Source organism: Catharus ustulatus, chromosome 1 (assembly GCF_009819885.2).
Source record: "Catharus ustulatus isolate bCatUst1 chromosome 1, bCatUst1.pri.v2, whole genome shotgun sequence".
NCBI lineage: Eukaryota > Metazoa > Chordata > Aves > Passeriformes > Turdidae > Catharus > Catharus ustulatus.
Window position 1 is genome coordinate 17,668,571 of NC_046221.1, and position 13,185 is coordinate 17,681,755.

The window sequence follows — 13,185 nt, forward strand, 5'->3', positions numbered from 1 at the left end:
AAAGCTGTCAGTGCTTCAGTGCACATGTACCTGTACTTCCCTGTGGAAAGGGGATCTTCTGGCAGTGGGTGTGTGCCAGTTTACTGGATTCCGTTCCCACTTGGCTCAGCATTGTTGGACTGTTTGCAAGGTATTCAAGGTACCTCTTAAAATGTATCAGTGACCTGGCACTTGGCTATTTTGAATGTGGGTGTACCCCAGAGGTTGCAGTCTGGCCTTAGGTATACATTTGATTCTGGGTAAGGGAAGGCAAACTTTCCAGTCTTTACTGGGAAGTGATCCGTATCATTCCCACTCATTTGTACAAGTCTCCAGCGTAACAGTACTTATTAGTTGTCCTCTGAATGTTCCTACTTAAGCCTGGATAGTCCTTCTAGCTGCCTGCCATGAAAACTGACTGTTCATTTTCTACACTCTTGTGGTCTTTTGTTCTTAACTGTTGTTCTTGAGAGAAGAAACCCAAAATTGTATTGATTCAAGTATATGTTGTTTCTAAGTACAGCATTTTATATACTACCACTCAACTTCTGCTGATTCACTGAGGATATTTCATAGCTTATACTTCATATATCAGTTTGACTATACCTATTAGCCAGAATAGGTTAACAGGTCCTGTAGATGCCATACTGACACTCCCCCAACCAACTTATTCATATTTTGAAGTATTTCTCAGGAGGCAGGTTGCAAAGCAATTTAGTTACATACTAGAATCCAAGGGACAACTGAATGGTCTGTCATTCACGTCTTTTTGGTCAAAACCTTCCTAAAAAACCCAGTTGTAGGAGGTGGAATGGTGGTGTGAAGTGAAAGAGCTGTCTCAATGGGAATTCTCAGGTTGGAGGATCTGCTATATCACCCAAGGGTATAAAAGCAACATAAAACAGGCCTGATGGTCACATTCTTCTTTGTTTTGAGTTTCCCTGATGAATTTTGGATGAAAAAGGTAAAGAAATTCACATATGAACTCTGCAGACTGTAGTAATTAGATATGTGATAATGACCTTGTGCCATATTTCATATAGTTATGCATTTTAACTCTTCTGTTAAAGCTACTTTTTCTGCCATGATTAAAGAATCTTTGTTTCACTGAGCCCAGTGTTAATGTATTCCAGATTCTGTTTCTTCAGAAGAGTAACAGATGTTCACAGTTTGGTGCAATTTTCAGATGAGCAATGCTGTTTATAATGAATTTTCCTGAGACCACCCAACTCATTTCACTTGTAACTTGAACTATGTCCAAGTGTTGATCTCAGGAGATGTAAAAGAGATGCAATAATTCTGTGCCCCACCCAGTTCAAAACACATGACTTAGTATAGATGGAATTTAAATATGTATACTTCCAATCTACATAGAAAGCTAAAGTTTTATCTTGTATGACATGAAAAATGATGGTGGAAATAACATTCTTGTTTTAATTCACCAAGTATTCCTAGAATTAAATAAAATTATAAAACAAAGATGAACAAGTGAAAAACCACAACCCAATAATTAAAACCAAAGAAATCGAGATTTATCCTGGAAAATGCAGATTTATTAAGTGCAGAAAAAAATAGAAATACAGCTTGGGATGAGGTGTGGGAATGTGACACAGTGCATCACATCTTGTCAGAAACAGCTGCAATAAATTTTGTGCTGCATTAACCAATATATAGTGTGGTTTAGAGCTGTCTCTATCCAAGCCAATATATTTAGTGTCAAATATTTTTTAAAAAAAGAGACTGTAGTGTTTAGGGATTTTAGAAAATAAGTACTAGAGGAACTTTGGGTGACAGAAAATGAAGCTTCAATTCATACTTCTGCATTTATAAGAAATGTCAGAGACTCAGTTATATCAGTTGGAACAACTTGCAGAGGAAGAAAGAAGTTCTGAATGACTTGAGACGTGAAAATTAAAAAACAGTTCTGAATTGACATTAGTTGGTACTGAATGAAACAGAGTTTTTTTCTTTCCTGACATTCATTTACTTTGTATTTAACATTTAGTCCAGTGTTATTTTGAGATTATAAACTGAGAACTCAGAAAAATGCACTGAGAGGTTCCCATGGCAACCATAGTGTGCAAATTATCTATGTGAACATTATGATCAGGGTGATGTCATATTGTGGTATTGAGCCTTGCTGTTTGGCAGGTATGTATTTTTCAACATGTGTTAAGTGATAAATGTGCATAGTTATAAATGGAATTAAAATCAATGCTCTGAATTTATTTTTTTTTTTTTTTAGCAAGAGAATTGCTCTTTAGTGTGATGCAAGGAATTTCTTTAAATTTTTTGAAAATACCTTGGCTGGGGGTTCCGAGCTGCATATAGTAAAACCATGTAGAAAATGATATGGTTTTCAGACACTGTGAATACGCAGCCTTGTCCTTTGACAGCCCTTGTTCTCCAGTCAGAACACCAGGATTTTCATAAATGTGTGCAGTTGTGTCCCAACAGCCGATGTGTGAATGCAGAGATTGACGGGATGCTGTGATCCCCCTGCTCTCAATGGCTTTTGTGTTTGCTTAGCTGCTTGCCAGCAATGAAGATGCTATTTCAGCATCTTCCTTTCAGCTGAAGCCAGAAATACCAAATGCAAAGGAAACAGTGCTGCTGTGAATACTGTTGAAAGAGAGGAGGTTTTTTTATTGAAAAATAAATAAATTCATTAATCATTGCACCTCACTGTTATCTTTTTTCTCTTTCTCAACTAGCAGCTTAAGGGCAAACTGCCTCTTCAGTAATTCTTGTGTGCTGGTTGCTAATGAAATTCTACACTTTCTCATTTGGAAATGAAAAAATATTTTGTCAGTGCCTTGGTTACACATGCTGTGGTAGATATTAGAAACAATCTGCTTTTTATAGTCTTATAATAGTCTTGACTTGAATACGTGCCTGACTTTTGAAGAGTGACCTGTCTTGCTTTACAACAAAAGACTTATGCTTTTAAGCCTGAAATTAAAATCTTCTCAATCTCCACTTTTTATTTAGTTTTAAAATAATCTCTGAGGAAATCAGTTACTTTCTTTGTTGTTGTTTGGGCTTTTTTCACCCCTGTTTTTCTTTACAAAAATAAAAGAAATATTGAAACTTACATTAGAAAATGTATGGGATGTAACCTTCATTGCTGCTCTAGCTCTGTTTCCCAGGAAACGGATCAGAGCAGCATGAAATTTATCTAAAGCTCCCAGATCCGGTGCAGAAAAAGTGAAGGCAGGTCTAAAAACTGTCTTTTAAAGTAGTGACAGACCTCTTACAAAGCTGTGGTGTGAGAGTTTTGTGGAGAGTAGAGTCTGAGTGAAACCAGGGAGCCTTTTGGTGGCTCTGCAGAATGCAAACATAGAGAAATTCTCATCTGGGCAATTCTACCTTTGCTTCCAGTTACTCAGGAAGGCTGTATTAATTTAGATAATCCATTCCCATGAGGACCACAAATAGTTCCTGTGGTTGCCAGATTGCTTGTGTTCAGGTATCTGCAAAGGTGCTTGGAAGTCCCTGAACTTCTGCCACCTGAGCTGTGAGCATGGGCAGGTGTGGTTCTGTGTGCACATGAGGCAGCTCTGATCCTGCCAGTGCTGCTTGTCCCGCTTTGGGAGGGGAAGAACAGCTATAAATCCCTTAGTCCAGTAGATCTTTACCCACAGTGTAAGTCCTGATGTGCCACTGTTTACCTGTGGAAAAACATTTGGCTTCAGAGCACTGGATTTATGAAATAAAAGCAGAGAATTCAAGTATTGTTTATTTGTCAGTTGTTTGTAATGGTGAAGCTTCCTGGTGTCACCAGTAAACCACAGTGTCACATCATGGTACTGGAGCTCTTATTAAAATTGGACTAATGCTATCTTCCTGTGGGTAGGGAGATTAGATTAGCACATGCATCAATTTGGCAAAAAACCCACATTAACTATACTTATTTCTGCTCTTGCTTTTTCTGAAAAGTTTATATAACCTGGCCATGACTGTGTATTTTTGTAATTTGCCACCTTCTTTAAGGCCTCCTTTGTTTTGCCTTAAAAGTAGGGCTTCCACATGTCTCCCTCATGTAAGCTTAACTTTATGTTCTGCTGATAATGAATCGGAGGTAGAGCTGGCTGAGACTTTTCCATTAGAAGGAATTTCAACCAGAAATGTCTGTAAAACAAATTCAGAAAAAAAAAATTTAAAAAAAAAATTAACAGGAAAATCAAAACATACTATTCTGTTGCATTTAGTCCAACCTGATTGGCCATATTTAAGTAATTGACCTAAAGGATTTGAGTTGGTTGAATAAAATGACTCAAAGGTAAAAGCTCTGCCAACTGTATGGCACACTGAAAATATTTTTGATAGCACGTGATAAATTTTCCAAAACTTTTTTCTCCTGAAAAAAAAAATAAATTAATTCCTCCAAAAAGAGCTGATATATAAACACATTTAGCCTGTGTTTCCAAAAAATATTCCGAATCAAGAACGTGCTTTCAGGTGTGTTTGGTCACATGTTGAGATGCTCCTGTCATTCCATTTTGAAGGGGATAAATATGTTACTCAACCCTTGTCATACTAAGAAACAGCAAGCAAGGAAACACTATTTTTAAAAGAAAGATGCAACTTTTTCTAGTCTAATAAAGCCTAGAGTTTGATGTTGGCTTAAAACCAAGCAGGAGATACAGGAAGCCACAGGAAGAAGTGAGAGTGGCGTTTTCTTGTACACCAATACTAACAAGTGTTAGAAAATATTCATAACTAAGACTAGTAATAAAGATTTTTTTTAAAGTAACATTCATATTTTTATTTTATACAGTTATAACCAATTTCAAAGTTTTATCTTCCTCTTTCAGAATGATCAGTCTATGCAAGATATGCAGATAATCGGAGGAGATGATCTTTCAAAGCTGACTGGCAAGGTTTGTTCATTTTAAATTTAAGAAAGAAAGTCACTGAAAATACTTGAGAAGAACTATATAACTTTTGTAGATACTAATACTGGAATAAAAGTTATTTATTCTTTTGTATTGAATTGCTGTGATGCCACTGCTTTCAGATTGCAGATGCCCAAAAAGGTCAGAATGTAGCCTCTCCATCCTTGTGCAGGATTTCCCAATAATTATATATGTACCATCAGTGAGACTGTGGGCAAAAATTGTGCTTTAATGTTTCCCCTTAACTTGTTTATGTCATGGAGCCTTGTTTTTTCTGCCTTCAATGGGTGCATACACAAACAATAGACATACATTGCATATACAAACTGCACAGTGCATATCCCTGTTGAATTCAGCATATGAGTTAATACCATTTTGCCTACTGTACAAAATTCAGTTGTGGAGCCTTTCACTCAGGGAATCAAATGGGATTTTTTATTTCAGCATCAGACTGGGTGTATGACTGAATCTGCACTAAGCTTGAGCCTTGTGGCAGAGTGGTTTGAACCATGAAAAGGCCATTTTCATCCAGCCACGGTAATACAAAGCAGTACTCTGAAGAGGAAGGAAGGCTGATTTCATTAGGGAAATGGTCTGTGTGGCAAATGGTCAGAAAGTGGATTCTTCACTTATGCATTAAGGCAACATAATACTTATCTTGTTATTTGTACTGTGTGTGCCCTCACTGTTTTATTAGGTGGTTCTAGATAATATCAGTTTCTTCAAAACACTCCAATGGAGCACTAGCAAACTCATTCGTTTTGTTGTACTATAGCACACAAGAAAAATAAGAGAAAAACTTAACTTTAAATATTTCATTAATATTAAATAGGGTTTGATGCAACTAGAACTGAAGTTTTTAAAATGCTGTTATACTCAGAATATTTTAGTGATATCTATGTACTCAATTTACACTTCTAAATACTCCTGCTGGGTGTTGTTTCCAAATTACACTAAAGGATTAATTATATTCTGGGGAATATTAATTAATTTGCTACTTTCTAATATTCAAACACTGGAGTTACCTGTTTTTCTATGATGATTTTGCATATGTTTCTCTACCTTACAGGTAGAACTGGCAGTGCATCTTACTTAACATTTCTGTTTTTGAACACAGTTCAAACACTTTCTAAACTTCCAAGCACAGCTCTCCTTCTCCATCTTCCAATCCCAAATCTCCTTGATTAATAGTTGCAGATATTATTTCCAGACATGGTATTTTCATTATCATTTGAATTCACTGGGCAAAACATTATTTTTTCAAGACTTTGTGTATTCATGTGTACTCACGCGTGTGTGAGAAGAAGGAAGATTTCACCCTATTTAGTCCTGCTTTTATCAAAAATTAAGTAAATAGTTTTCTTACAATTAAAATTCTGGTAATCTTTCTCTCATTGGTATGGCTCGGGATACAAAGTTTGGATTTTGGGACACTAGGAGATACCTGGGGAGAAGACTAAGCAGCAGTGTAGTTTAAGATAGCTGGCAGGGAGGCTGGGATCTTGGGTAGGTGTAAAGCAGCTGCTTTGGGAATAAATTGCTGCTCAGGAGAGGAGCCCTGTGCTGGAAGCTGGGTGTGGAGGCTGAAGTGAGGCAGGAAGGGAGAGCTGGGACTGCCAGGGGAGCACACTCAAAGGGCCTGTCTGGCGTTTGTATGTGGGGCTGTCTGTTACACAGCTGATGTAGGAATAATGAAATAGCATTTTCACTGTAACACGTGAGAGCAGGGTTCCCTTAAGACTTATTTTACTGTTTGAAAAGCTGGAATGCGAAGCTTAGGCTCAAATGCTCATGCTTACATGTCTAAAGTTGGATATGTGAAGGAGTGGCCTTATGTCCACAGATGCCAACTCCTCCATCTGTTGCTGACTTCAGCAGTTAGTGCAAGTATTCAGCACATTTTACTAATCAGACATTTGTGGGCTGATTCAGAGCCTCCTACAGGCCATGTAAATCTTTTCCTTGAAGTGTTTTTAGTGCCTCTCTTTGGCTGCTGCCTTTTTAAACTGCCGGTTCAGTAACCATCCAACGTCACTGAGTGAATTAGTTGAAGACTTAATGAATTTAACTTCTTTGCTATCAAGCAAGCTGTGTTCTTCCTCTGCCTGCTTGGGTTATTTAATAATAAAAGATTGCAATTATATTGAAAAATTAATATACTGAGTTAAATGCCATTAACATACTGATCATGGAAGGTGTTTTCAAAAGCGTAAGTATGGGTTTGGAATGTAAGTTCCATTAAGTTTCTGTAAAGTTGAAAAGTATCAATAAATGTAAACAGTTTTGAAACTTTCTGAGAAAAGATTCTGAGATTTTGATGTTGAACTGCCTTTTGTTACATAATAATACTTGGAACCTCAGCTGGCTTATAATCTTCGTGAAGAAATAAGGCATGTTCATGCCTTGCTGCCTATTGGCAAAACAGATTACTGAGTGAACATGCTGGTATATAGTAATGTTGAGGGTTTTTTCTGAGAAAGCTTAAAGAAAGCAAAAAATTTTAAAAGCTAATTAGAAAGAGGCTGTTAAGGATAACAGCTCTTCAGAATAATATCTCCTCTGTACTACTCTACAATATGCTTTTGTTTATGAAATTATTATAAGCCTGATAAAAATGTATAATGACTGAAAACATGAAAAATAGAAATATGAGAGTTAGCATACAGACCCAAACTGCCCAAATTGTTACCTGAAGAAAATCATCCCCCATTTGAAATTATTCTTCTGTGAAGAAGGTCACTGAGGCAAGAATGAAGTTTTCCATGGCACAAATCATTAATTAAGGTACTTGAAGAATGAATCCTGATACAGCTTAACACTCTAATGCTTTGTAACCATTTCTATACAGAAAAAAATATAATTTAATAATATCTCCTTTAATCATGTAAGCAGTGAACATAAAGTTTCTCAATATCTGATTTCATAGTAAAGTAGTTAGTTTTCAATTACTTTAAAGCAGAAATGCTCATTTAGGTAAAATTTATCATAAAGTTTGTACAGAGAAAAACACCTTGAAAAGGGGACTGAGTCAATTACTGTTCAGAAATCTGTTTCTGAATGAAAATGTATGAAGATGATGTGAAAGAACAAACAATATAACCCTGCTTAGTATCAATACTGTAACCATACTGTATACTTTAAAAATTCCTAACATATTTTCAAGTATTTGTGACATTTGAGCAAAGTAAATTTTAAAGCATCTACAAACTTCAGTAGGTTCAGCTGCACCACAGTTGTGATTAGCACTGCCATTTATCGCTTACATTTGTGTATACGTATATTTTGTCTGAAGAGCTTTGGTGCTGGTTTTGTAATCCAAAGTCTTCTATGACAGGAATCATTCTGTATATCACTCCATATGTAAAATATGTCCTGTAACCTTTCAAAAAACTCCTATACCACTTTGACTTGTGTCTTTGCAAATCAGATAAAATCATAAAGTTTATATATTTTTGCAATTAAATACTTATTACAGTTGTACAATATATTTGATGTCAAATCCATATATTACTGTCATTTTACTTATTTCTATATAGCATAGAAAATGAAGAAAAATAATCATTATTAATTTTTAAGTAAATAAGAACTTCAAATTAAATTTAAACAATTAGATTTAATTAAAGTAGAGTATTTTTACAATTAGTACTATACAATTATAGAGCCGGTGAATTTCTAAAATTCTGTGAGTGCTTACGTTCTGTATGAATTCCCCTTGTTCATCTTAAGTACATGTTGTTGATGGCCAGTGGTTTTGTCATTTTCCGAGAAGTGCAGAAGGTAATAAATAGCCATCAGGAAAAAAGGAAAATGAGTATTTGTGTTTTCTCTCCATTTTGTTGTGTTAGTTTGAGCACTCCATCCTCACTCTGATGGTCTCCTAAAATGGCTGATCAGCTCATATGAAAAAGAAGTTTCACTCAGAAGAAGATACCCTCCATGAAGCTCTTCTTAATTCCTTCTGGCAGGATTTGTACTATGAAATCTCCAGACTTCCTTAATATGTCTTGCCTAAATCAGTTTATCCTCTGTCTACCATTTTCTTGCTCAGCTTGTCATTTGGGAGGATGTTCCAGGAACATAAAGCATCCTCACTTTCTTCTCTTATGCTTCTCATTTCATTCCTATTTTATTGAACCATTTTCTATGCTTGTCATAGGCTCCAGCAGCAGTTCTGAAAGCTGATGTTAGCACGGTTAATAAACCATACATGTGGCAGCTGTCTTGCACAATGTTTTATTCTCTAGATTAATATGCATATTATCCTCACCATTTCAAGTTTGTTTCTCATAATTCTATTGGTTCTATCCTTATTATTCTCTCCATTAGTATTCACTGTCTTGACTGAGGTTGTGATTTCTTCCCCATATGCATTCCTTTCTAGAGTAACGCCCATAAAATTGCAAAAACAATAACACTATTCTCTTTAGAACATTATGTACACGAGAGACAATTTATATGACAGTAAAGTTATATAAAATTCACTATACACTTTGGCAATAGTCATGTCCCCCACTCACCTCAACATTCTAGTTTATTCCTATCAAACATGCAGGCTTGCCTTTTTCATCTTTTCAAAGGTTGATTTTATGTGTCTTGAAGCACTGCACATCTTCAGTACCTTTGCTTAACTGCCATCTTTAGTCACTTTTGTTGTTCTGCCTTTTTTTAAATTAGATTTGATAACTGTCTGTTCTTCTGACAGTTGCCATTCTTAATGTTTTTTTCCAAAGCAAAATACACTATTTTTTCTTCTCCAAAGTCAGTCACTTTTCTTTGCACTTTTTTCTTAGGTAATCTGTTCTATTGTTCATCATTATTTTCTTTTGTTGTTGCTGTTGTTCTTGTTCTGAAGGAAGGAAAGTATAAAAAAAACCTTTACAGTCTTCCTATCCCATTTTTCACATGGACTCTGCTCAGACACTGTCTGCCTGCTTCTACATCATACCTGTTCATAATCCTATTTCACCTATGTCTAGAAAATCCTCATCAAATTCCGGATGACCAGAAGACTGTACTTGTTCATGTAAGTGAGAAAAAGAAAATATCAGTCATTGCTGAATTACCTTTAGATTAATTAGAGTAGTTTGTTCTACTTTTTAGGCACAACAGAAGGGTGTTGTGAAGATGGCTGCAAGTGGAACATGAGTGTGCACAACATTCAACACAATGCTCTCTAAGAACAAAGCATCAGGTCCTCCTTTATGTTCCCCACTCTATTAACTCTTGGAGATTCTGAACTTGTTTTACACAATTTAAATAGCTGGAGTTTCTATATGTGGATTCTTAACACATTAACCAGTTTGCTCCCATCAGCAGCTGCTGCTGACTAAACCAAGTGTCTGTAAAAATAACATTTTTGAGATGTCATATCTGTCCTTCCAACTACGCTGTAAGATGTGGATGAGACCAGCAGAAAAAATTAAAATCAGACATATGCGACTTTTTTCTAGAACCCTGTAGAAAGTTCCTAGCTAGATATCTCATTTTACAGAAGTCTTTCATATTATTTTCTGACATTATAATGAAGTGTTAATATCTGCAGATTTCATTCCTGTGTGCATAGCATAAAGTTATTTCATTTCTCACGGGAGTCCTTGTAGCTTCCTTTGAACCTCTTCACTGAAACTTGTTGCATTTTTCTTTCATTTTTATTTGATGGTGATTCTTCAGCTCTATGGCCTTGTCATGGAATGTCTTGTTTAACCACTGCTACCTGAGGTTCCCCAAATACAATGCTAAGTACTGAATGTGTGATGAGTAAACTGATAATCTATTAAAAATTCAGTTTGAAGAATCACATTGTCAATTTAAGTAGTTCTGATGATGTGGGGTACACATGAAAAGGTGTCTTCAGAAAGAATGTAATGGAAAATGCAGACTGCTGAATGGAAATTTATCTAAAGGAAATTAAAATACACTATAATATTGCTTTTTATCCCCTTAACGCCATAAAATGAAGCAAAAACAGAAATAAAGATTGATAAAAAGAGATTTTGTGGGGAGAAGGTGGTGGAGGTTTTGTTGTTTTGGTTTTTTTTACAAGTATGCTTTCACTTGTAGAACTGGACAAATAAAATAACTCACCTTTTCCTGACACTGTGTATTCATGCATACTTTGCAAGCTGGTATAACTTAACAATATGTTACAAGTGCTCCCAAGTAGTTTAAGAATAGTTCTATCCAAGAAAGAGACAGGAAGGAACTCAGGATATCAATGGGGACTTAAAAGTATTTTCATCAGTCCAAATTATGCCAATCTTGCCACATTCAGGTTACAGTAGTTTCACGAATACAAGCCGCACGGATTATAAGCCGCACCCCCGGTGCCTCGACAATGTTGCTGTCTTTGTCAATAGATAAGCCGCACCCCGAATATTAGCGGCACTTTCGTTCGTCGCGAGAATCCGTGCGCAGCTTTCACAAATTGGCCAATTAGTAACAGGATCGCGGCATAGCGGGGTTTACTGGCTCGGGGCGGGGCCAGGCAGGCTCGGCCCGCTCATGGTTGCCGACGGGGCCGGGTGGCCCAGCTCAGCGCCACGGCTCGGCGGGGCTGGCCGGGTGGTGCTGCCGCCGCCGCCGGGCTCGCTGGCCCCCCTCTCCCGTCAGCACCGACCCGCTGCCGCGTTCGCTCGCCCGGCTGGCAGGGCTGCCGCCGCCGGGCTCGCCGCTCGCCCCGCTGCCGCTTTCGCTCGCCCCGCTGCCGCTTTCGCTCGCCCTGCGCCGCGCCTCGCGAGCGCCGCGCCCGCCCCGCGCCGCGGCGCTTTCGCGAGCGGCGCTTCTTTCGCGAGCGGCGCTTCTTTCGCGAGCGCCGCTTCGGCTCGCCGAGCGGCGCTTCTTTCGCGAGCGCCGCTTTCGCTCGCCGAGCGGCGCTTTCGCTCGCCCCGCCGGCAGGGCTGCCGCCGCCGCCACCAGGCTCGCCGGCCGCCCCCTCCCGTCTGCACCACCGCCGCGTTTCCTCGCCCTGGCCGGCACTGCAGGCCCCCGCACCGCCGGGCTCCCCCACGCTGCTGGCCCCGATTCTGCTGGGCTTCCCCCGCTGCCAGGCAGCCCCACCCGCCGGCCTTCCTGCTTCTGCCATGCTCCCCTGCACTGCTAGCCCCAGTTCTCCCAGGCTCCCCCGCCATGCTGGCTCAGGCTCTGCCGCCCTCCCTGCCCCGCCCTGCTGGCTCAGGCTCTGCCGCCCGCCCCCCACACTGCTGGCCCCGCCTCTGCCAGGCTTTCCCACCTCTGCCGGGGCCGGCCGGGCTCCAGCTTGGCTTGGGGCTGCCGCGGGCTCTCACTTCCGTGTTGGCAGCTTTTAGAATTTTGTTAATAGATTAGCCGCCCCGGAATATTAGCCGCACTTCCGGGTTTCCACCAAAATTTTGGTCAAATTGGTGCGGCTTGTATTCGTGAAATTACTGTAATTTTTTTCCCTTTCTTTTTTTCCTTCCCAGGGCAACTAATTTGCCTGATGACAAACAGGGCTTTTTTCAGAGATTCCTTTATTTTCAGGCCCAAAAGCATATTTTCTGACTTCTGGGTGATTAGAATGAAGTATCCTAAATGATAATTTCTTTACTGTACGTAGAGTGTATCTTTTGAACTACCAGCAATTTTGATTTAGAGACTTGGAGGAGAAGCCTCCATGTAGCAGGCATGTTATACCAACAGTCAACTTTCATCACTGCTAAAATGGTGAACCTAATTTTCTTTTCAGAATATGAACAGTTTTTTGTCTTTTACTGTTGCCTTTTTTAATACTTTTGCCTACTGGATTAAACATTATCAAATTTATATTGCCATATGGTTGCATATTTGCCTATCACACAGTCGTTACTTAAGCTTCTTTTAGATAAACTAATCCATTGGGAGCCTGCTGTACAGTACTGGCATACTGTAGGATGTAAATGAGACAAGGTTTGAAGGTGGAATTAACAACAGGAAATTAATAGTAGGCAACTGATACAGTTGGAAGAAATGAAATTTCAAGCATGCATATCCTTCTCTTGGTCTGAATAGAATCAGCAAACTTCAAGCTAAGTAAAGTTTGAGAGAAACTCTTAATTTTAACCTAATGTGGTAATCAGACAATTTGGGATAAGAGAAGTGATTGCCCTACATAATCACCTGCCCTGTGACCAGAGGGACAGATAAAAATGTTAAGAATTCCTCTGAGCTAAAATAAGAGAGGAAATTATCAGCTGTGGAACACTGATAAATGAGTTGAAGGGCAGCTGCAGTGGAGGATTATAATGTGTTGTAAAGCCACTATTTTATTCAGGCCATGATTTCGAGTGCATACAGCAGTTCTGAATTTTTGTTC

The 13,185-nt window shown here is 38.7% G+C and overlaps 1 protein-coding gene across 4 annotated transcripts in view; it reads left to right on the plus strand.

Moving 5' to 3' along the window:
* Positions 1–13,185, plus strand: part of PRTFDC1 (phosphoribosyl transferase domain containing 1) — a 44,111-nt gene that overhangs the window by 17,465 nt on the left and 13,461 nt on the right. For all 4 annotated transcript variants that reach the window (XM_033077388.2, XM_033077397.2, XM_033077407.1 and 1 more), the window contains exon 4: positions 4,797–4,862. In XM_033077388.2, the coding sequence (XP_032933279.1) occupies positions 4,797–4,862 (66 nt within the window). The remainder of the gene's footprint in view (positions 1–4,796; positions 4,863–13,185) is intronic.